The following is a 24,849-nucleotide window of genomic DNA, read 5'->3' on the forward strand; positions in this document are numbered from 1 at the left end:
AAGTCAGCTCCTGCTTATCTCCCACGGGATTGCCCATTTGGTCCAGGACCCACAGTGACTGGGGGGTGCCAACAACCAGAGTTGGCCACAGACAAGGCTAGGGAGGAGGAAACAATGGTCTAATGTACCTCCCACTTTCCCAAATAACATGTTGTTAGTTAAGTAAGGACCGTGGTGCCACTAGCAAAGGCATCTCCCTGGTACAGTGGGTGGAACAGGTACTTTTGAACAAGTGGAATGATTATTGGCTGCATGTCAGCCCAGCTCCATCACCTGATGCAAACCTGCCCCAGGACTGGGGACAGATGGAAGGTATTTGGCTCCAGTATGAGGTGGCAACTTGGGAAATACCTAAAAAGAGTAAGTCAGTTTCAAAAAAACTACTTTGAGGATTATATATAATTTTTATATTTTTCAATCCACAGTCAACTCTACGAGAATTGGGGCTTCCCCGGTGGCTCAGTGGTGAAGAGTCCGCCTGCTGGTGCAGGAGATGTGGGTTTGATCCCTTGGTGGAGAACATCTCCTGGAGGAGGAAATGGCAAAACACTCCAGTATTCTTGCCTGGGAAACCCCATGGACAGAGGAGCCTGGAGGGCTACAGTCCATGCATGCGTGCTAAGTTGCTTCAGTCGTGTTCAACTCCTTGGAAATCTATGGGCCGTGGCCCACTAGACTCCTCTGTCCATGGATCCTTCTAGTAAGAATATTGGAGAGGGTTGCCATGCCCTCCTCCAGGGGATCTTCCCAACCAAGGGATCGAACCTACATCTCTTAAGTCTCCTGCACTGGGAGGCAGGCTCTTTACCACTAGTGACACCTAGGGAGCCCCGGCTGTAGTCCATGGGGGGTGGTAAAAACGTCAGACATGATTTAGTGACTAAACAAAAACAATACAAGAATCATTCTTACACCCTCTTATAGTTTATCTCATCCAAGAAAAATTGATTCTCAACTGCATTCCTGAGAGATGAGGTACTCTAAAAATGACCAAGTAAAGAACAGAAAAGACGAGACCAGAAAGAAGAATCCTTTTAAAATACGTAATAATTAGCAAACTAGTAAACTGAGAAACTATGGTACCTCTCAGAGGATGAGACATAATGAATTAAAAAAAAAAGATGAATGAATGAAAAACTCAGAGAGGTAAGGTAGCAAAGAATTTAAATAACAGTCAAGTGTTAGGGCCCCAAACATTAGAATAGGAAGCTGAACAAAAGCTCTTTCTGTCTGCTGGGCTCCTGAGAGTCTAAAATGAGGGATTAAAATGGCTTTATTTCAACAGAACACATTTTGTCATCTGATCTCTGTCTGTGACATGGATAAGAATAAGTAACTTATGGCTGCACTCTTAAGAGGGAAACAAATCCCTGAATATCATGCTTTGTTCGCTTTAGGATGGCAAATCAGTAATAGCTTGTTTATCGGGGGGGGGGAAAAAAGGCCATAACCTTCATTTTAAAATAAAATTTTTTATTTTTTATTTTTTTTTACAATTTCCTTTTAAAACAAACAATATTTCCAAAAATCACTGCTGCAAGGAGGAATGAGGCAAGGAAGGATGGGAGCAGAAGGGAAGCAGAAAAAAAGATCTGAGGCTGCAATCGTAATGCTCAGGCACATCAGGGAGGTCTTTGCTGTGACACCGTCCGCCCACTGCTGCTCACAGAGGAGGAAACTCAGCGAATGCCCTAGGACATGAGAGAAAGGGTCAAAGGCAAACATTCCCATCACAGAAACTCCTAAAAATGGGTATCAATTTGTACTCACTCCAGCAACGTGCCTCCCTCTCCTTGCAATCCAGTTTCTAAGGTTCTAACCTAAATAAGTTAGCAAAGTTATAGTCAAAGATTTACACACAAAAAAGTTCATCGCATACATCATTGATATTAACAAAGGATCTGCAGCAACCAAAAATGTCAACAGTGTGGGCGTGGATAATAAAGTAAGGTAGAGTTACTGGAAATCTACTTTCAAAGATTTAAAGAGATAAGAAATTACTTATGATACCATGCTAAATGAAGGAAATATAGGATACCAAGCTATATATATGACTCTCAAGCCTGTTTAAATACTACACATGATATATGCATTTTTAAACACTGAAAGGAAATTCATAAACATACCAGCAGAGATTAGGTTTGTTCTACACGGAGGGATGATGGATTTTCATTCTTTCTTTAGATTCATCTCTAACAAGCATACACATGACTTTTATATCAGAAAAAAAAATTATTTTAAAATATGCCTACCCTAAAATAACTCATTTGAGATAGCAATTGTCAGTCTTAGGGACAGGCTGCTAGAGTCCAAGGCTGATTTTAAAAAATGAAAAGATTCAAATCTAAACAGCGTGTGTTCTAAAAAGGACAGAGATTGTGTGTGCCATAGTCCAGATTTTTCCTCTATCTTGGCTGCTGGCTCTGTGATATTAAGCTCTGTGGGGAGCTCTACTGGAGAACACATTCCTTCTACCTGCAGCAACCACAGCACCTTAAACGACCTCTTAGGACATGATTCTCAGCTCTCAGTGTGAGGATACAGGGAAAGAGAAAGGAAGAGCCCTACTCTCTTAAGAGAAAGAGGTTTTTCTTATAAAACTTATCAAAATGACTCAAAACCAGATATACACAATCTGAAACATAAGTTGTGAGTTATGTCCAAGGACCGGGTATCAGTCAGTTCAGCTCAGTCGCTCAGTCGTGTCCGACTCTGCGCGACCCCATGAATCACAGCACGCCAGGCCTCCCTGTCCATCACCAACTCCCGGAGTTCACTCAAACTCATGTCCATCGAGTCGGTGATGCCATCCAGCCATCTCATTCTCTGTCGTCCCCTTCCTCCCGCCCCCAATCCCTCCCAGCATCAGGGTCTTTTCCAGTGAGTCAACTCGTCGCATGAGGTGGCCAAAGTATTAGAGTTTCAGCTTTAGCATCTTATTTCTCAAGAATGAATATAAAGCAAGAGCTGCATGCGCCCCCTTGTGGCAAGTCTCACCACAACGACGACAGCCCATCCGTTTCCCGGTCCTCTGCCGCTGGCTCCAGGGCAGTTACAGCCCCATAACAACCTAGTGTGCCGAACATACGGCCCCCAAAGCAGCTGTTACTATTTGTTTTCAAGACTTTTTGATTTAGGCCCCAGAAACACCTATTTGAGGACGAGGGGGAAGGGAAGAGGAAAAAATGCAAGATGTGCATGTGTAGTGGGCTGCTGTCCAGGGGTCAAAGCTAGGGGTGGGGTGGGAGGCCGGGTGGGGTGGGGTGGGGTGGGGGAGGGGAATCTGTGCATACATGCCATGGGCCCATGTGGCGCTAGTGGTAAAGAACCTGCGTGCCAATGCAGGTTAGACATAAGAGATGTGGCTTCGATTCCTGGGTGGGGAAGATCCCCTGGAGAAAGGAACGGCAACTCACTCTAGCATTCTTTCTTGGAGAATCCCACGGTCAGAGGTGCCTGGCAGGCTACAGTCCATAGGGTCGCACAGAGTCGGTCATGACTGAAGCGACTTAGCACACACCATGGGCTGCCACACGGCAGGTACCTATAGGATAAAGATCTCCTTCCCCAAGAGTATTCACTGATTTTACAAAGTTATAAAGCAAAAAGTTTTACATTTACAATTCGTGAACTTTGTGCTTAGAAGTTGTTTTACTTATCAGTGTTAGAGCAGCCATCACCAACTCAGGCACAGTTCCAAAACAGAGTTCCTGTTGAATTCTGGCCATAAAAAATTTTTTTAAAGCTTGTTAAAATCTTGTAAGGTAAGAAAGTTTTCCTTATACTTTAAAAAAGATACTAATCACTAATAAGTTGATTTCATGCCCAAAGTGGTGGCCTCACATTTAGAAAGATGAGAAACACCACCGTTTTGAACATCGAAAGGGATTAATTAATCCCAGTATCCCAGGCAAGATGGGAGACGGAGAAATCCTCTCACTGCAACCTGACCAAATGGCTCTGGGAGAGAATTAAAGAGCTTAAAAGAGGTCAGTATTGCAAATCTGATAGAACACAGAACACTGAAGGGAGCAGATACTGATTCTGAGAAAAGATAATCTTCCTCTCAGAAAGGGATTACGCTAAAAACCTTGACGTTCTGGGCAGGAGGATTGCAACAAACAGCCAAAAGCTGAGCAAATCATCCAAGTTCTCTAGGGAGACGGTGCTTGTGCTTCTCTGTGGCCCACCCAGGCCTCTTTCCAGAAAAGAATCCCTCCAGTGCTAGGGTGAAAATATATGGCAGGAAGGTTCTGCCTTGGTCCTGAATGAGTAAAGGGGAGCATTTTCAAGGATGTGTAATAAACCGAAGCAGCCCAGCTGGGCCAGATCCCCATCCAGGTGAGCTCCAGCACAGCATCAAGCCAAAGAACTTCTAATCATGAGGCTGAACTGGGAATATGAATCCAACCCCTTTGCACCTCTCCAACCTCTAGAAGAACGTTTTATTTTTTTCTCCCTCCTAACCAGATGAGATTGAAATACTTGACAGCTCCTGTCTGAGATAAACCAACACACTGGACAGGGAAGAAAAAATATTAAAAACTTGAGAGTCTTGACAAGACACTTCAGGAAGAATCCTTCATGTGTCACCTGTACAGATAAAGCATTATAGGGAAAGGGGAAAAATATGAAGGCCAAGGTTCCCAGTTGTCCAGAAAAGGGCGGAATAGAGAATTCTCACTCTGCCCAGCTGAAATTCAAAACCGGGAGCACCCCTGAAAGCAACAGCCTTGCTCCACCAGAAGCATCCTGGGATGATCACGACGGGTTAGTATTGTGAGTTGTGTCACCAGAATTTGACAAGGACATTAAAACAGGAAGAGGTGACTTGGCACCCCCGGCTCCAGCTTCCCAGCTCCTCAGAAGGGAGGCGGCGATCACGACAGCTTGATGGGAAGGTCCTCCCCATATTTCCGGAGCAGCTTCTGATGGTTGTGGTCCACTGACCACTGCTGGGGCAGGTGCCTGGGCTGCATGGAATCCAGGAAGTGCTGCCGCCAGCGGCTCTCCAGCTGCATGAGGGAGCGCAGCCCGCCCTGGGTGTGGCGCTGCACCACCTTCAGCCCGTGAGGAATGTAGTTTTCATTGGAAATCCTGTCAAGATATGAAGGACAAGGGTTTGAGGAAAACAAGCACGGGACAGCATCTCAATGGCTCCAGATGCTGTGGGCCAAGGGGCTGCCATGGAGGGGTACACAGAGAGGTTGCCGGACTCCTGAAGGGTTGGTTACTTTGATGCTTTTAAAAACATCTTTCCCGTATCTGACTTTTTAAAAACAGTTCGAACATACTAAGCACCATCAATCCCAGAGAAGGCATCTGGGGATTCTGAGCTATACTTATGGGAAGACCACTGCATAACGCTCAACCCTACTAGTGGGGGCCCCACTGCCTGGCGGATGATGGTTGGAGAATGGAGCCCTTTCATTTACTCAAGGGTTTCCTTCCTATTGGCTCACCCTTCTTTCTTTTTTTTTAATATTTATTTATTTATTTTGAGTCTTAGTTGCAGTCTTTGTTGCGGTATGCAGAATCTTTAGCTGTGGCCTGTTGCATCTAGGGCTTCCCTGGTGGCTTATATGGTGAAGAATCCACCTGCAGTGCAGGAGACTCGGGTTCAGATCTAGTTCTATCAGATCTAGTTGAGATCTAGTTCTATCAGATCCAGGGAAAGAACCTGGGCCCCCAGCATTGGGAGCGCAGAGTCTTAGCCACTGGACCACCACAGAAGTCCCTCGCCCTTCTTTTAAGCTACTCATTCTGATCGATACTTAGTCTTTATATGAGCTCTTCAATCAGCCCACGTGTTCTGGGTTTTCATCACAGTGTAATACTTGAATGTAAAATAAAGGCGGCATATTTCTTTGGTGCTTTCCTTCTCATACAAAGAAATGCCAAACCACATCCACAAGACGTGTTTTGGTCACAACAAAATGCTGCTGTGGTTGCTCAGTTGCACAGCTCGTGCTGTTTAATGAGAAGATGAAGCCTGGCCTCCTTTCTCACTAAGATGCCTTGTGAACAGTGCCGTCAGCTCCTGTGAATGAAAGGATTTCCTTGTCTGGGATTCAGTTCCTCTCCCTGCGTCCACACCCCACTCTCAATCCTCCCCGTCTAGCCTGTTCGTGCCCTCCAGGAATTTGTGGGGCATTTTCTTATTTAGCTCACAAGCATACCACTAACTAGCCTAACTTTCCCCAAACAGCTGTTCTTCTTGGTCCAAGACATCCAAGCCCAGCACCCTCCCATCCAAGGCAGCAAGATGAATTTACTAGAGAGGTTGGTCACCGAAAGGGGACATGTAGCTGTTTTAGGAAATACATTTGGGAACTGGTTAAAGGAGCCAGTCTCCTTAATTTATAATATAACCTTAACCTTTATTTTGAGGTATCTAAAATAAAGTTTGGAAAATAGTCTGAAGAATAATTTTTAAATCCTGAAAGATTTAAAAAAATACAGAATACGATGCCAGCAGAAACCAGTGAAAGTGAAATCGCTCAGTCGTGTCCAACTCTTCGTGACCCCATGGATTGTAGCCTACCAGGCTCCTCCGTCCATGGGATTTTCCAGGCAAGAGTACTGGAGTGGGGTGCCACTTCCTGTTCCAGGTAGGAAGGGAATGGAGGGATACAAATGACTCTTGCCCACGTGTAAGCCTCCTTAGGGTCAAACTAGTAAGAAATCTAAATCCTAACTCACAGGGTTGTTATAAGAAATAGTTAAGGCAATTTATATAAAGTTTATTAACTGGGCTAAATAGATTAGTATACCTATAAAAATGTGTTCAATAAATATTTGTTGCTATAATTAAGTTTATGGGGGTATTTTTTTTTTAAATAACAAAAACACTATAGGCAACCAGCAGCACTATCAGGATTTGTGAACTTATCAGTTCAATTACTTCAATCCCTGGAAAGAACTGACAAGTTGGGAAGCAAACTATAACAGGCAGCCCAGAGTTTTTATCATTTGGGCCATGTTGCCATTCATTTCTCAGGACTATAAAATGCCTCTCATCTAGGGACACTGAATTAAATGATATGAATTCAATGAATTCAACTAGGTACTCATGGGGAAAGAGAGAAAGCAAGCAAGGAAGCAAAAATGTAAAAAGTAATTTAAATACTAACAGCAATCCTGGCCAACATGCCATTCAGCAGGCCAACACCCTGGAGGGCAGGTTAGAGACAGGAAACACGAACCCCTGTGTCTCAATTCCCACCGACCTGGATAAGGGAAAAGATGTAAAACCACACACACTGTACTTCACAGGCAACTCCAGAGACTGGAGGATATTTCTTGACTCTGATTTTCCTCTTATATGCTGACCAGAAAATTTCCTTCTGCAGAGAATGCATAAGGTTCAACTCCAGTGCCTTTGAACTCTCTTGATCATTATGAAAATGGCTGGACATATGGATATGATCTTAAAAGGTCAAGGACAGAAGGCAAGTCTCCTCTAGAAAGTTAATCAGCAGATAGATCGCTGTCCCACCTGCCTGGTTATCCTGAGCCACACAGAGTGGGGTGAGCCCGAGGCTGCCGCAGGGCACCTGCTTCTGCCCTACAGGCACTCAAACCGAGCAGCCGGCGTAAAGACACCAGACCGGTCCTCACTCCCCTCTGAGCAGGAGCGCAGATCATACCTGGTCTCCAGGCTGGCTGCCTCCTGAAGCATCTCCTCCGTGACCGTGTCTGTGTGATAAAATTCCCGCAGCGCCTGCAGCAGCTCCTCCTTCCGGTGCGCAGGCAGGCTCTCGGCGTTGAGCAGGGCCCTGGCCCCCGAACGCACCTGCCGGCGCTCAGGATCCTCCAGCAGGCGCAAGCCCTCCTCGGAGCCAATGGGGGCCTGGAACTCCCTGGCCAGCTGCTGCTTCAGGTGGTTGTCGTAATAGTTGGAGATGGCGTGGCAGGAGGTGCAGAGCAGCAGCACATCGTGGGAGCTGTGATCCTTCATCTCGATGGGGAAGTGCTTCCGGTACTCGTGTGGGATCACATTCTTCCTAAGGGAGCCCGCACAGGGCAGCGCGCATTAGCCGGCAACACAGACCGAACACGGAGTCCGCAGGTGGCCTGCTGGGATTCTGATTTGGGCCCACACACGACTGAGGAGCTGGGGCCCTACAACCCAACAGCGATGACATAAAAGCCCGACCACCTATTCCAGTCCCCGCCCACCTGCCTATGGGCCTTGGGTCCCCCTCTCCTTGAAGTGAGTGCAGACCACCGCCTCTCTGACTCCTCTGGCGAGCCAGGGGTAGGAAGAGGCTAATAACCACCTCTGGGAAGGCTGTGCTCCCCAAAGGAAAAGTATCTGAGAAATGAAAAGAAATTCTAATGGCCTTTAACATCTGGAAAATAACTCTCTCAAAGCATGCAGCAGGTAACCTCTACTCCTGAAATTTTGGAAGCCTGGTGACCTGTAAGAGCCCGTTTCCTTTATCTGAAGAATCCCTTACTCTCAAATTATTTCCCTGGTTCATCGAAGTCCATCATTGTCTTCTAAGGAGAACTAAGCTCTCAGGGAAAACTCCTGGCCGCCACAACTTTTTGTCTCACTTTGCAAGGAGAGATAGAAGCCAAGTGAGTTACCACACCTCAGCAGCCAGGGAGAGTCCAGGTGTCTGGGCACCCGGGCCCAGTAGTAACGTCACCTTCATTGCCTGGGGACCTTAATGCAGAATAATCTCAGACTATTCCAGAGGGTGCCTTCAGGTCACCTGGATACTGATGTACCCAGGGTCACAAAGTCTGTGAGCCACTCAAGGGAGGATCACAAGGACACAGAAAGGCAGCTTCTGAAGGAACTGGTCTCCATTCCTTCATGAGCAAAAGGGAACGACTCTTCATGGTAAACTGTTTTGACAAGAGTGTTTCATTCCGGAAACCAAAAACTGGCTCCGGTGGTGGGCAGGGGGTCGTGGCAGGAACCAATACAGCAAGGCCAGGCAGAGTGTCAAAGCTCTCGGGGACACTGGGATTCCCCCTTGGGGACAAGTCTCTAAGCCAAAGGGGGCAGACTCAACCAAGCCCGCCGAGAGCTCTGCATGTGGCTTGAAGGGCAACTTTCATCAGAGGCAAACAAGGGCAGCCCCACCTTGCTGGACACTCACCGAATGTACGAGTCTTTCTTGCCACACACTACACACCGGTTCTCTTTAACCATCAAGTAGTAGTCTCCCGGGGATTCAGGTCTGCCCGCAGGCTCAAACTGCAGCTTGACCACAAAGGGCTCTTCACTCACCAGCTCTTAGAGGAAAGAGGCAGCGTTAGCGCAGGATCGCCGCCCACCTCTCCCCCAGGGAAGAAGTACCATCTCAGTTGTTCTTTGCTGTATCCTAGGCAGAGATCACTATTTCTGGGCTTTGAACAGCTCCATCCCGCATGTCTCTAGGGCTCTCTGCCTTCTACGCATGCAACCCTCTCCCTTATCTCAGGCCCACTCCAGTCAGTACCCGCATGCACCTAATTATAAATCAAGTATGATGGCTGAATCTCAAACCTCCGATGCCTTTGTCCAGGTACCACTGAGCTTTTCTTCGATCACAAGTGCAGAGGGGCTGTCCATCAGGAGCGTGGAGAAAGCAGTTATCGTAGAGAGGGGATTTTCTGTGGGGAAGGGAGAGAGAAATCTAAAATTTGGAGCAAACTATTGATCAAGGTATCAGCTACCTTCCTATATTCTGTGTGACCCAAGCTATTCAACACTAGGGTCATACGTTACATTTATGGGCGGTGGCGGGAGGACATGGTGAGAAACCATGTTTACTCCTCTATCTACAATGGGCTAAGAAAGAGAATTAAAGTGAATTCGTTTATACCATTAGTTTTTATATTTATAGATTGGGAAATTAGGGAGTAAGTTGGGTAGTGTTTACATGGTTCTACCATGAAAGCAAGCAGAAACAGAACATGAAGAAACTTCCCTGTAATCACTGGATTAAACCAAGTCAATTAAAATTCAAGCTCAAGTAATGAGTGCCATGTGGATTTATTTCTGGCTCATACGCAATACTTGCTTCAATTTAATCATCCAATTCCTAAAGGCATTTTGCTTAGAAGAACTAAAATTCCACTCCAAAGTATTTATTAGTCATCATTCTGCAATAGAGACATAAGCTATACAGGAAAATTCTCATTGACTAGATAATAACATAAGTTTAGGGCCTGGATACCATTCTAAATAACCAAATACCAAATGAATAAGAAATCGGATGATGCATTTCTCCTGAAAAGTCTGAGGCACTTCATATTACTTTCACAGCTTTCCTGAAGCAAGCAAAGAATAATAATTATACCCCCTGGTGGCTCAGATGGTAAAGAATCTGCCTGCAATGCAGAGGATCCAAGTTCAACCCCTGGGTAGGGAAGATCCCCTGGAGGAGGGCATGGCAACCCACTCCAGTAGTCTGGCCTGGAGAATCCCATGGACAGAGGAGCCTGAGAGGCTACAGTCCATGGGGTTCACAACTGAGTGACTACACTTTCACTCTCCTCATTTATAATAGAAGTACAGATCTAAGGTTGTATCAAGGTCAGTGACAAAGCTAGGTTAAGCACTCCTCATTTCCACTTCCACTGCTCAAAAATGAAACAGTAGAAGGGTAAAAGGGAAAAGTACACAAATAAAGCCTAGCTCCAAATGTCCTTGAAGGAAAGGAAAAATAAAAATCCTTGGAGAGCCTCTGCCACCTTACCACACTAGCCTTCTTCCCAGACCCAAGGTAAAGCATCATGCCTTTTGCTGCAGGCTGGGCCATTGAATCTACTAGACACAGAACAACTCAGTTACCTGGCAGAATAGCCCACTCCCAGGGGCTTTCTTTTATGTTTTCTGGGGTCTCTCCCTTGGTGGTTGCCTGGCATCGTTCCATCAGCTTTCGACTTCTTATTTCTTGTCTTCTGCTGAGATTCTGTTGCTTCCCCATTAACCTCTTCCCCTGATCGGCTAAGCCCTTTGCTTCGGAATGGGATATCTACCACATCCTGACATTTCTCTAAGATTTTTCTCCAGACAGTGTGGTCATCATTTTCTTCTAGAGTCGAATTCCTAGAGAAAGGGTATCCAAGAAGATGGAGAAAGAGAGCCACTGAAATCTGGGCATCCCTGGCAGCATAAATTACCTGAAGAGAAAAGTCAGAGATCAGTAGAATCCAGAAGGTGAACCAGAGAGAGCAAGTTCAAAGTCAGTTACAAAGACAAGAGACCACTTCCAGGTTCTAACTCAAGATGCACAGTAACTCAGGCACCATCTACTCCTTAAAACCTTTCCATTACAAAAAAAAATTCAAACTAGACAAAAATAAATCAAATGGTAAAATGAATCCTCATGTAACATAGATAAAATAATGACTTATTCTACATGCTTGAAATTCCTAATCTATATAAATCAGTGAAGTTTCCTTCTATCTGCTGTCTTCTATCTTCTATGTATTCTATCTTCTATCTGTCCAAACCTGCTGGACAGATTTTCTTCCAGCTTGGGGCAGGGTACTTATCACAGGTCTGACAGCTAGTACACAAATTTCACTTCGGAAATGCTCATCATCTAGAACAACTGACACCAAGATTCATTAACAGGCCTGTGTGACTACTGATTAGAGACAAACTGCTGTATATATTAATACGACGTGTCGAACAAGAAAAACAGCTTCAAACATGGACCTCAGATCAAAAGTCACAAGGGTCCATTTCTGGAATTTATGTCTTTAACAACAGTAAGTCATTCTCTCAAGCAACTAGGCACAGGCAAACCAGTCATAAATAAAAGTAGTCAAAACTGTTAATTTTATTAATAGCTTTTCCTAACAAAGCATATAAGGACTTTAATTAAAATTCCTCTAATTCACCTTTAATAATCAAGCCTGGCAAATAACACTGTTAGTATGGATCTTTTTTCTGTGTGTACTTTTAGAACAACAGAAAAAGAACAGAATACTATAAAAAGAAATTTGGATAAAATTTTCCACATAGACTCAACCACCTACATCTCTGTCAGCAAGCAGTCTTCCACAGGAAAAGAAGGTGTTTGAATGTGAAGAGTGCAGAATACTTTTTTAACAAATTGTTTTCAAACAATAAGGAATCCAAGGCACTTTCAACAAATGGTGCTGGAGTAGCTGGGTATCCACATGCAAAAGGATAAATCTGGGCTCCTACTTCAGACCGCACACAAAAATTAACTCAAAATGAATTATGAACCTAGGTGCAAGAGCTAAAAGATACGATTCTTCGAAGAAAACATGAGTAAGTGTTCATGACTTTAGGTCAGGCAACAATTTCTTAGATATGACAGCAAAGGCATCAGGAATAAAAGAAAAAACAGATAACTGGACCTCATCAAAATTAAAACTTTCATGCTTCAGATGATCCCATCAAGTAAGTGAAAAGAAAATTTGCAGAAAATGGGAGAAAGTATTTATAAATTATATATCTGATAAGAGATTAGCATCTAGAATATATAAAGAATATGTATACATACACACACATATATGTCTGTTAAAACTCAACAATTTAAAAACAAACAACACAATTAAAATGTGAGCAAAGGATCTGAATAGACATTTCTCCAAAGAAGATATAACATTAGCCAACAAGCATATGAAAGATGCTCAGCATCATTGGTCACTAGGGAAATATAAATTAAAACCAAATCAAACACAATATGGAAAACTGGAACACTTATACATTGCTGGTGGGACTATAAAATGATACAGTTACTTTGGAAAATAGTTTGGCAATTCCTCAAACAGTTAAAGTTACCATATGACTCAGCAATTCCATTGTAGGTTATTTACCCAAGAGAACTGAAGGTATATGTCCACATAAAAACTTATACACAGATATTCAGTGTGGCATTATTCATAACAGCCAAAAAAATGAAAGGAACTCAAAGCTCTACCAAATGATGAACGAATAAATAAAATGTGGTCTATCCATACAATTGGTGATGGACAGGGAGGCCTGGCGTGCTGTGATTCATGGGGTCGCGGAGAGTCGGACACGACTGAGCGACTGAACTGAACTGAACTGATCCATACAATGAAGTATTTAGCAATTTAAAAAAATGGAGTACCAGGTCACACGAGTTACTGCAATAAAGTCATATTTCTGCTTTGTTTTACTCAGTGTACAGAGTTTGGGTTTTGACAAGTGTAAGTTATATAGTGGCTAAATCACAAAGGATCTGGACCTAGTAATATCAGGGGTGGCAGAGGTTGGGGGCAAAGTGTCATCAGGAAAAAGAGGGATTATAGGAAAATCTACATATTAAATAATGAGATAACCAGCACCACCTCTTCCACTCAGCTACCAGAATATAGGCTGTGGGCTTATACTTCTTGCGTAGAAGACTAGAAGATTCATGTTTGGAAAAACTGAGTGGCCTGAGAGAAAAGACTTAGAGTTACTGACATTTGATTATAATTTATAGTTATTGATAATAAAACCCACTAGTCAAAAAAATTTGGCCATATGTGCTGTGCTCTCATTCCATTTCTTTAAATGTCAAGTTTAAATATTATTTTCTTTTTTTTTTTTGCTGGTTCTGTAATGTGTTTTTATTCAACGATACGCATTCGGCAAATTTACATGAAAATCAGCACAGCCCTGCATTCCCATTCCTCATAACTTCCTAATATTTCATTACATGGAGTCCTCATCATTTGCTTGTGTTGCTATTTAGGTTATCGCCAGTTTTTCACAATTATAAGTAGTGCCAAGGTGATCATTCTTGTGCATACATCTTTGTCCATAGAGACTATATTCCTAAGTGTTAGGGGAAAAAATTTGCTTTCATGTTTACCTTGCATACTCTGTTTCTTGATTAATTTTGGAACCATAAGACAGCTCAGCCACTCACCTGCTTCAAAACCATGAACCAAAAAAACTCTGTATCTCAGTAAATCTCAGTTTCATCATTTTAGGATTGAAGTTTTCAATCCTGAGGGGTTGTTGCAAGAATAAGACTTGATTAGTGAATGGAAAGTGATCAGCTCACAAGGGCTCACCGTCGGCTCACACTATATGACCAATAAGTAGCGGCTGTGATTATCACTTGAAGCCAATAGGACCAGAAGAACCAGGCCATGGAGCCAGTCATGCTTGAGAGTGGTGAGTCCAAAGGCAGATGAGCAAGAGGTCAAACACTGCAGTGAGGTCCTGGGCGGGGGATGAGGAAAGGGTCAAGGTCAGTAAGAACAGGTCACTTGCTCTTCCTCTCTTCTCCAGAGAACCTCTTCCAAGAGAAAGAGAATCTCCTTCTTGATTCTAAAGACACAGACCTATGAGGTCATGGGGATTCCATCACTGGCAGCAAAGACTGACTCTCCCACTCAGTGAGGAAAAAAGCAGGGCAGTCAGGCCAGCAGAAAACTCAGCACAACCAGACTGGCCTTTATTTGGAGGCTGCAGCGGGCTCATGGTCAGGTCCAGGAACACTGGGTCTGGGGGCCTGTGGTGACCCGAGGCTACCAGCCATGATGGCAAGAGGAACCGGGTCAATCCATGGACATGGTCACCTCTCGCCTTCTTAGGATGCCCAGAAATTCTAGAAGCCGGAGCTCATTCAGGGACAGAAGTGGGCAGGGGCCCAGGGGATTTGAAATTCAGTCTTTGAAGAATCCGCTTCTGTCTTCCAACCCTGCGTTTGCCCAGGTGGCTGGTCAAGGCATGGAGGGAGGTCATGTCAGTCTCTTTTGACTCAGTTGAATTGAAATTCAAAATTGCTGAAGAACTCGGCCACGGTGTCTCCTTCTGTCTCCACTGAACAGAAATGTGTGAGCATCAGACACAGTTCAGGCAAGACACCCAGCACCTCACATGTAGGTGTGATGACTCTCACCAGTTTCCAGGAAACCTTGAGACTACACCTTGAGACTCTCAGCAGGAGACAGACATAGACGGTGCAGACTTCATTCATTCAACAAGTGTTTGTTGAGCGCCCTCCAAGTGTCAGACTTTGTGCTAGGCAGTGGGTTTACAGCACTGGTTCTTTGGGATTTCAAATTCAAGTGGGAGATTTTTTTTTTTTATAAAAAATAAATAAATATTTATATTTAAATAAATAAATATTTTCTATATTTTATAAAATCTCATTAAGCATTACGCTTATAATTTTAAAAAGACAATAAACATTTTGAATGAATAAGAGTCTTTGGAAATTCTGAATTTTCATAATAATATGGATCACAAATCTGGTTTCAAATTTGGTGGCAATTAACCTTTTCTACCCAATGTTTTATTTTGAAACTTTCAAACCTACAGAAAAGAATGACAACTAACATTCACAATTGTCAACATGTGCTTTATCTCTTTATAATACATACACCGAATACTTCTCTTTTGGCTTAACACATTTCAATATTAAGTTGCAGCTACTGTGATACTTCATCCTTAAATACTTTAGTGCATATCTGCTAAGAACAAGGACATTCTCCTACATAATCACACCACTGTCACACCCAAGAACTTTAACAATGACAAAATACAATAATACATGGTTGCATTCTAATGTCTCCAACTGTCCCAAATATGTCTTTTTGAGAGGCTGCATGACTCGGGATTTTTTGTATATTTACAGAATTGTGCAACCTTCATCATATCAATTTTAGAACATTTTTATCAGCCCAATAAAAAATCTTATATCTTTTAGCAGTCATCCCCTACTTCTTCCAATCCTAACCAACCACTAATTTGTTTTCTGTCTCTACAGATCTGCCTGTTCTGAACACTTCATGTAAATGGACTTATATAATATGTGATCTTGTGTAACTGGCTTCTTTCACTTTTTAGCATAATGTTTTCAAGACTCATCCATGTTGTCGCATGTATCCTTTTAACTGTTGAATAATCTTCTATTGCATGGCTATACTGTATTTTATCATTCATTCATCAATTGGCACTTGATTCAATTGGCCAGTAGATTTGACTGGTGCTTTAATGTCTCCTTCACAAATAAAAATGGATAGGCAAGGAGCTAAACATTTGAAAAAAAGTCTTTAACATGAAAGACAAACATTTAAAATCAAACATTTAAAATTAGAAATTCAGTCAATGTATGGCAAAACCAACCAATATAATATTGTAATTAGCCTCCAATAAAAAAATAAATAAATAAAATTAGAAATTCAGAGGAAAAGGAGACAATGCAGGAAAGAAAAAATAACTTCAGAACCTTCAATACTCTAAGATAATAGAAGATATTATTAAACAAAAATGAAAAGTTATTTTAAAGGTGAATATTCAGAGAAGACCAGGAGCTCTTATAACAATTGGAATAATTAAAAATTTGAGTGACATATTGAAAGATAAACTTGAAATTTCCCAGAAGAGAAAACAAAAAATATAGAGATGGAAAATCAAAGAGAAAACATTTTACTAAGACAATGAGAAGATTAATTGAAGGGATCCAATATACATATAATATGAATTCTAGAAACAAAAGAAAGGGAAATTTCCTAAGAAATATTATAAGAATAATTCCCTGAACTGAAAGACATGAGCTTCCGGATCAAAAGGGTCCACTGAATTCTAAGACTATAGGGAAAAATGTCTCACACTAATGTATATCATCATGAATTTAAAAACTAAGAATAAATAAGATTTTCCAGAAAGAAAAACAAGTCACATACTCAGCATCAACACAGGAAGCTACAAGGAGCCCTGTCTTCAAAGTTCTGAAGGAAAATGATTTCCACCCTAAAATGCTATCCTCAGCCGAAGTAGCAGTCAATAGAGAGGAAACAAGTATCTTTTCAGACATGCGGGGTGTCATAAATTAACTTCTCATTCTCCTTTTCTCAGGAAGCTATTTTCAATGTACTCCACCAGGACAAGAAAGTAAAAAGACACAAGATTTGTAAAACAGGACCTGCTATAGAAGAGAGGTGAAGAGAATTCCCACTCTGGTGGTAAACACAAACAGGATGAGAGTCTGGCAAGCAGGGCTACAGAGCAACCAGTCCTGAAAGGAACAGGAAGCCCACGGACTCCACCAGGGCCAGCTCCAAGGGGAACTTAAATGACTAAGTTACCTGACTGTGTCTGAAGCGGCAGAGAGGAGAGTCTGGAGCAGACAAAATTAACAGGCACACAGAAAACTAAACAAACAAAAATATAAATTACTACTCCTGGGAAATCAAAGAGTTGTATAAGAAAAATACCTAACTGCAACTGACTATGTGGAGCAACTATAAATAATATCAATATAAGTAGATATTAATCTGATAAAAATGACGATTTACCTCTACTGGGAGCATAGGGGAGGGAATAAGTATCTGTCTGGGGACACAGGAATTGCAAGAGCACTAAATCACGTTTTCCACAGCAAGAAGTCAAAAGATAATATGTAGGAAAGGAAAGAGTAATATATGCATGCAATTTTAAAATATAATGATAATTACCAGAAAAAAATGAAATTGGTTGCCTCTGAAAAGAAGGAAGAGCAATTAAGAATGGGGGAGGAAGGCAGGAGAATTACTTGCTGTTCCTTATAATGTCTTATAACACTGTTTTTTTAAAGTATGCATTTTTATTCATGAGAAAAATTTTACATTTTTCTGAAATCCCTGGCATATAGTAAATGCTCAAAAAAAATATAACAGGGAGTCTTACCCTTTTATTCAAGTGGCATGTACATTATTATAGAGCAGTTATCTTGAGTATCATCAAGGAGGCTATTTTAAAGCATTTCCACCCAACATATATCATTTTGAGGCTTAGAGTTTTTTAAATAATAGTACTTTACAAGCAATGACTCTTCCACTCTTCAACTACTCTGATAAGAGAAGTACCTGGTCCTCGGTAAGATTCTCAGCATCCCAGTTGCTGCAGCGAAGCAGAAGGGACTTGTCAAGAGGAAAGTTCAAAACAGTCTCAGAGAGTGATTTCAAGCTAAGCCCATTAGAAAGCAAATTGTTTCTACAAGAAATAAATAAAATCATGTGTCAAAAATGGGCAAAGGACAAGAACAGGACAATCAAAACAAGGCATATAAATGGCCAACAAACAAATGACAGATACTCAGTCTCACTACATCAAATAAAACAAAAGGTATATACAATTTTAAACTCTATCTGATTATAAAGATCTTTAAAAATAACTACATCTAGTATTGTGGAACATGAAGAATTACAGACTAATCTAAAATTTGTGAGCTGAACATCTGTTCAATCTTTATGAAAAACTTTGTCAATAAATGTTGTTTGTTGTTCAGTTGCTAAGTCATGTCCAACTCTTGTGACTCCATGAACTGCAGCATGCCAGGCTTCCCTGTCCTTCACCATCTCCCAGAGTTTGCTCAAACTCATGTGCACTGAGTCAGTGATCATATCCAACCATCTGATCCTCTGTTGCCCTCTTCTCCTCCTACCTTCAATCTTTCCCAGCATCAGGGTCTTTTCCAGTGAGTCAACTCTTCCCATCAGGTGGCCTAAGTATTGGAGTTTCACCTTCATCATCAGTCTTGCCAATGAATAGTCAGGGTTGATTTCCTTTAGGATTGACCAGTTTGACCTCCTTGCTGTCCAAGAAACTCTCAAGAGTCTTCTCTAGCACCATATTTTGAAAGCATCAATTCTTCAGCACTCAGCCTTCTTTATGGGCCAGCTCTCACATCTGTACATGACTACTGGAAAAACCTTAGGTTTGACAGTATGGATCTTAGTCAGCAAAGTGATGTCTCTGCTTTTCAATATGCTGTCTAGGTTTGTCATAAACCTAGGAAAATCTAGGTTTCCCCATTCTTCCAAGGAGCAAGCAATCTTTTAATTTCATGGCTGCACCCACCATCCACAGTGATTTTGGAGCTCAAGAAAATGAAGCATGTCACTCTTTCTATTTTTCCCTCATCTATTTGCCATGAAGTGATAAAACCAGATGCCATGATCTTTGTTTTTTGAATGCTGAGTTTTAAGCCAGCTTTTCCACTTTACTTTTTTACCTTCATCAAAAGGCTCTTTAGTTCCTCTTCACTTTCTGCCGTTAGGGTGGTATCATCTGCATATCTGAGGTTGTTGATATTTCTCCCAGGAAACTTGATTCCAGCTTGTGATTCATCCAGCCCAGCATTTCGCATGATATACTCTGCATATAAGTTAAATAAGCAGGGTGACAATATACAGTCTTGATTCCTTTCCCAATTTTGAACCAGCCCATTGCTCCATGTCCAGTTCTAACTGTTGCTTCTTGACCTGCATACAGATTTCTCAGGAGGCAGGTAAGGTGGTCTGGTATTCCCATCTCTTAAAGGATTTTCCACAGTTTGTTGTGATCCACACAGTCCAGGCTTTTTTAGCTAACAAAATTTTGAACAGGAATATTCTGTGATTTGATAATTCTACTTCTAGTAAGTTATCCTCAGACAAATGTATATAAAACAATCTTCATTACAGCACTATTTACAGTAGAAAAGAACTGGAAATAATCTAACACCCTCAATAGAAGACTAGTTAAATATCCATGCAATTAAATTCCATATAGCTGTTAAAAATAAGGATGTGGATCTATATTGATGTGAAAAGATGTCCATGACATATTAGTGAAGTAAAAAGAGATTATGAAAGAAAACATATGTTATGAACTCTTTGCATTAATATATATACAGTACACAATAAATGTGTGTATGTGACTCTAGGCATGTGAGAGAGAAAAAGCACAAACCGTTAAGTAGAAAGATATTAATCAAATGTTAGTGATGCTATCTCTAGGTGTAGAGTTTGGGGTGATCAGAAATCTTTACATTTTTTATATTTGAATTGGCTAGTGTTTGTGCATTACTTTTCAAATTTGAAAAATATGATAAGGCTATCTTCACTGAGCAAGTGAATGTACCATAAAATCAAATAATCTACTCTTTTAACACTTCCTGATTAAAATAGCTGCAGGGAGGTGAAAAAAATTAATTTAGCCAAAGATTGGAGAATTCAAATAAAGGTTAATGTAAAATTAAGAATATATCAGTCCAAAAATAAAAAGAACAAATCAGTCAACACAAGTGGAGCTGACTTCCTGGTTACCAGGTGAGAGCTTAGAAGTTTTAGAGGAAGCTAGGAGATGAGGTTCCCGGCAGTGTTAAAATATACAGGACTCCCTCGGTTACTCTGAAAAATGAAATCATTATAATGATAAAGAAAAGGAAGTCTTTCCTTACAAAAACAAGCAGTAACTTCATGGATTTCATCACCCCCAAACGGCAACACTGACTAAAAAGTTTAAAAAAAAAAAAAGGTCCAGATATACTTATGTAAAATATATAAGGTCATGGTTCAATTCATGGAAATGAAGACTTTGGGGGTAGACAAACTACTTTCTCTTTAAAATCTTTTCATGTTTTCCTTTATAATCGTAATTATAAAAGAAACGAATGCGTTACTTAAAAATGCAGACAACAGGGAAGAGTAATCGGTGAAAAGTAAAAGTCCTCCACCCCCCCACTTCCACTCCTCAAGAATAACGACCCTTATGAGTTATGTCGTGGCCCTTCCAGACACTTTCTACAGATAAACAAGCAAAGAGGTGGCTAGATGGAGGAGCAGATACAGTTTTTTAGTATTTGTTCTGGTTTTGTTCTGAAACTTGCTCTAACACTTAATGCATCGGGGACCTCCTTCCATGACAGTAAATACTTACTTTATCCTTTTTTATTTTATTTATTTTTAAAATTTTATTTCTGGCTGCACTGGATCTTGAATGCTGCGCATGGGCTTTCTCTAGTTGCCGCGGGCAGGGGCTGCTCTCTAGCTGCAGCGTGCAGGCTTCTCACTGCGGTGGCTCCTCTTGTGGAGCACAGGCTCTATGCACGTGGGCTTCAGCAGTTGTGGGGTACGGGCTTAGTTGCTCTGTGGCATGTGGGATCTTCCAGGACCAGGGATCGAACCTGGGTTCCCTGCATTGGCAGGCAGATTCTTGCCACTGGACCACCAGGAAAATACTTATTTCAATCTTTTTAACTTCTATCCAATTTATCGAGCCTTGGTATTTCATAATTTTTGAAATCATTACCTTCATTGAAAGACAGCACTTGGTTTTTATTAATTCAATTCCATTTAGGTCATTAATCTTTTTTTAAATGTCATATTTGGGCAAGCTTCACATTTTTTGAGGATGAATTAAAAACAAGAGGCCATCTTTGCCACTTCAAAGTTTCACTAGGAAAGATTCCAGAATCATACACAACAGTCTCAATAATGAATTATCTTCTGCTAACATATAATAAAAATATAGTGAGCATGAAGAAAACAGAACAGCGTTACCAAGAAAATTTTTGTTCCTTTCCAAAGTCAAATGAAAGCATCATCCTCTTACAGCCAACATCAGAGACAACCTATAGCTAAAAGTGTTAAGTATAATGTCAAATTTCTTCTCCTATAATGCCAAAATTTTTTAATTTTACTACTGAACTATTCAATAATAAAATAATGTTTAAAATTTTAATAAGATTTCATTAAAAATTAAAAAGCTGAATGCTTCATTCTTATATCTAGAGAAGTTTACAGTAATACTCCACTTTGGCCAAATTTTTATTTTGACACTTGGCCATTCTGCATTTAGCCATTTAAGTAAGGTTACTTATAAACTCCTATATACTCACAATGCGTGGGTGTGTGCTCAGTTGCTAAGTCGTGTCTGACTCTTTGCAACCCCATGGACTGTAGCCCTGCATGCTCCTCTGTCCATGGGATTCTGCAGGCAAGAATACTGGAGTGGGTTGCCATTTCCTTCTCCAGGGGAGCTTCCTGACCCAGGGATTGAACCCGCATCTTCTGCATTGCAGACAGAGTCTTTACCGCTGAGCCATCAGGGAAGGCCATATACTCATAAAGAGGACTGTAACTGGATAGAAAGTGATCTGGAAGGACAAATCAATCGAATGATCATGGTGCTGAAGGTGGCAGTAATGATGAGGATGATGACTGAAATTTACACAGCACTCTGACTATATGTCAAACACTATTTCTAAGTTCTTTACATAGTTTAACCCCTTCAATCCTCACACCAATCCTATGAGATGGCAATGTTGTTATTTCTGCTTTTTACAGACGAGGGAGCTGAGGAACAGTGAGGCTCAGTAACTTGCCAAAGGTAACAGAGCTGGTAAGAGGAAGATGGGGACTCCCACCCACATGGTCCACTCCAGAGTCAATTCCTGGCCACTATACACACGTCCTCTAACAGCAGTGACTGTGGACACCGTGGTGACCCAAGGACAAAGAGCAGATAAAACCAAGGAGGGTCTTGGAATGGAAAAACCAGACCCTTATTGCCCTTCCCTCCCCCATGAGTAACTACTAATGGAACAGTATAACCTGTCTCCCCTCCTACCCCACAGGGAGGAGGTATGCCTTACTCTTCCCCCTACCCAGTATGCATGCCTCATCCAATCAGCAAATGACCCGCCAGACCCCTATCCCACTCCTTCTACCCTGGGTATAAAAGTGGACTAAGGATCCCCATTCAACGTTGGTTCTCCCTTGAGCTGGTCCACTAACAGCGTCTCCCACTCCAATAAACTTTATTTCCCTCTCATTCTGCCTCATGTCCGGGCATTTTTTTCCAAACCATGCCCAGACCAAGACAGGCACCTCTGGGGAGCCAGTGCCAGGGGGAGGAGGGCCTGATGAAAAGCGGCTTTTGCTGTTATACTCCAAATACTTTTACAGAGCTAAAAAAAATTACACGCTAAATATTTTAATGTATTACTAGAAAAAATGGATACTTTATGAGTTTTACTTACTAAGCCAAAATAGAATTTCATTTAATACTAAAAAATTATGATAAACATAGATTTTAATCAGGCCTTCTCTTGGTTTATCAGATCCTCCAAACTTTTAATATCAGTGTCATGGAGAAAGTCAGGGATAAAGGCTGTTTCAGTCCACACTATTAAAATGTGGACCACAAATATACATGAAAATATACCTTTAAAAAAAGGTAGTATTTCCCTAATAATAGAATGCCAAGGGAAAGGACAATCTTTTCCTCTCAGTGAAGCATTGGGCTTCATTATTTTTGGCCTACATTCAAATGTTTATCAGGATGAGTCAGGGGTTACAACGGGAGAGGTGGGGACTCTGGCAAATTGAACAAAACATTCGTCTAAAGAGGACAATGCTGCCTGCCAACTGTTACAACCCAGAACTATTGACCTCCTGTAGTCAAATCACCTAAGAGAAGCCAGAAATACAGATTTTTAACATTAAATCTGGATTTATACTAAAATTCTCCAAAATATCATACAGGCCAAAAAAAAATCTGCAACTCTAATTTGCCCAAGGATCTTATCAGTTTACAACCTGTAGCTTATAGAGACACCTTATTAATGTTTCACTAACAAGACCAGTTCTAGGTAGTTAAAGTTTTCCCAGAAGGTGGAATATCTCCTCACAAATTCGATAGGCATCTCAGATGCCTCTAGGCTTCTAAAGAATTTTAGAGGCTTCATTATTGAGTCTCAGTAACAACCAGTCCATTCTAAAGGAGATCAATCCTGGATGTTCATTGGAGGGACTGATGCTAAAGCTGAAACTGCAATACTTTGCCCACCTCATGCGACGAGTTGACTCACTGGAAAAGACTCTGATGCTGGGAAAGGTTGGGGGCGGGAGGAGAAGGGGACAACAGAGAATGAGATGGCTGGATGGCATCACCGACTCTGTGGACTGAGTTTGAGTGAACTCCGGGAGTTGGTGATGGACAGGGAGGCCTGGCGTGCTGTGATTCACGGGGTCGCGGAGAGTCGGACACGACTGAGCGACTGAACTGAACTGAACCTCCAACTGTGGTGTTGGAGAAGACTCTCCAGAGTCCCTTGGACTGCAAGAAGATCCAACCAGTCCATCCTAAAGGAGATCAGCCCTGGGTGTTCATTGGAAGGACTGATGTTGAAGCTGAAACTCCAATATTTTGGCCATCTCATGCGAAGAGTTGACTCATTGGAAAAGACCCTGATGCTGGGAAGGATTGGGGGCAGGAGGAGGAGGGGACGACAGAAGATGAGATGGCTGGATGGCATTACTGACTCGATGGACATGGGTTTGGGTAGACTAAGCAAGTTGGTGATGGAAAGGGAGGCCTGGCGTGCTGCGATTCATGGGGTCGCAAAGAGTCGGACACAACTGAGCAACTGAACTGAACTGAACCTCCAACTTTTGCTAAAATATTCACCCCACAGCTACAGGAATCCAAGTGTTCATACAAACCATACCTCTGTCTCATGGCTAGGTATCGGAGGTCCAGGCACCCCTTAACGACGAGGCCATAATCCTGCAGAAGCTTGCTGGCGTCTTCTGAACATCCTACTCCGACTTTTAAAATCGTGCCGTCTGCTAAAATGTCCAATAATGTTTTTGGTAGTGTTTTCCCTCCACAGATCAGCTTGGGCAAGCGAACCAAGACACAGAAGCCACTTGGAGAGGCCATCTGAAGGAGTGACAGAGGACTGGCTTTGCCTTCTGAATTCACCTGCAACAGAGGAAAACAGGGCCACAGTTCACACTCCAGCACAGCAGCAAGATCATGACACTGTGACAAAAATGTCTGAGAGGTACTTCCTTGACTTCCCAAAGAGAAGAGCTGACCAGTTTGGCTCAAACCTAAGGATGAGCCTTTGCTAACAAATGCAATGGACTCCGAAGCAGCAGCCTAAACAGGTTACTGAGGGCCCAAATATGAGCCTGAAATATGAGCAGGCCATAAATAGTGACCAGCTGACCTGGAGGAGCACTGGGACACACACACTGGCAGAGTCATGTGAGACACATTGGTTTTAAAAAGCTAAGGAAATGAGTGCCAAATGAGAATACACTCTTCATTTTCTAGACTCTTTAATGTGCAAACTAGTAAACTGA

The 24,849-nt window shown here is 41.9% G+C and overlaps 1 protein-coding gene across 4 annotated transcripts in view; it reads right to left on the reverse strand.

Moving 5' to 3' along the window:
• Nucleotides 1-1,456: 1,456 nt before the first annotated feature.
• Nucleotides 1,457-24,849, reverse strand: part of EXD2 (exonuclease 3'-5' domain containing 2) — a 56,101-nt gene continuing 32,708 nt past the window's right edge. For all 4 annotated transcript variants that reach the window (XM_088839508.1, XM_088839509.1, XM_088839511.1 and 1 more), the window contains 7 exons: nt 24,207-24,463; nt 17,797-17,923; nt 10,796-11,127; nt 9,506-9,612; nt 9,117-9,252; nt 7,650-8,006; nt 1,457-5,097 (listed from right to left, as the gene is read on the reverse strand). In XM_088839508.1, the coding sequence (XP_088695634.1) occupies nt 4,881-5,097; nt 7,650-8,006; nt 9,117-9,252; nt 9,506-9,612; nt 10,796-11,127; nt 17,797-17,923; nt 24,207-24,463 (1,533 nt within the window). In that variant the 3' untranslated portion in view covers nt 1,457-4,880. The remainder of the gene's footprint in view (nt 5,098-7,649; nt 8,007-9,116; nt 9,253-9,505; nt 9,613-10,795; nt 11,128-17,796; nt 17,924-24,206; nt 24,464-24,849) is intronic.

This window comes from Moschus berezovskii, chromosome 9, assembly GCF_049115385.1.
Source record: "Moschus berezovskii isolate FMDL1 chromosome 9, NW_MosBer_1.0, whole genome shotgun sequence".
Classification (NCBI taxonomy): domain Eukaryota; kingdom Metazoa; phylum Chordata; class Mammalia; order Artiodactyla; family Moschidae; genus Moschus; species Moschus berezovskii.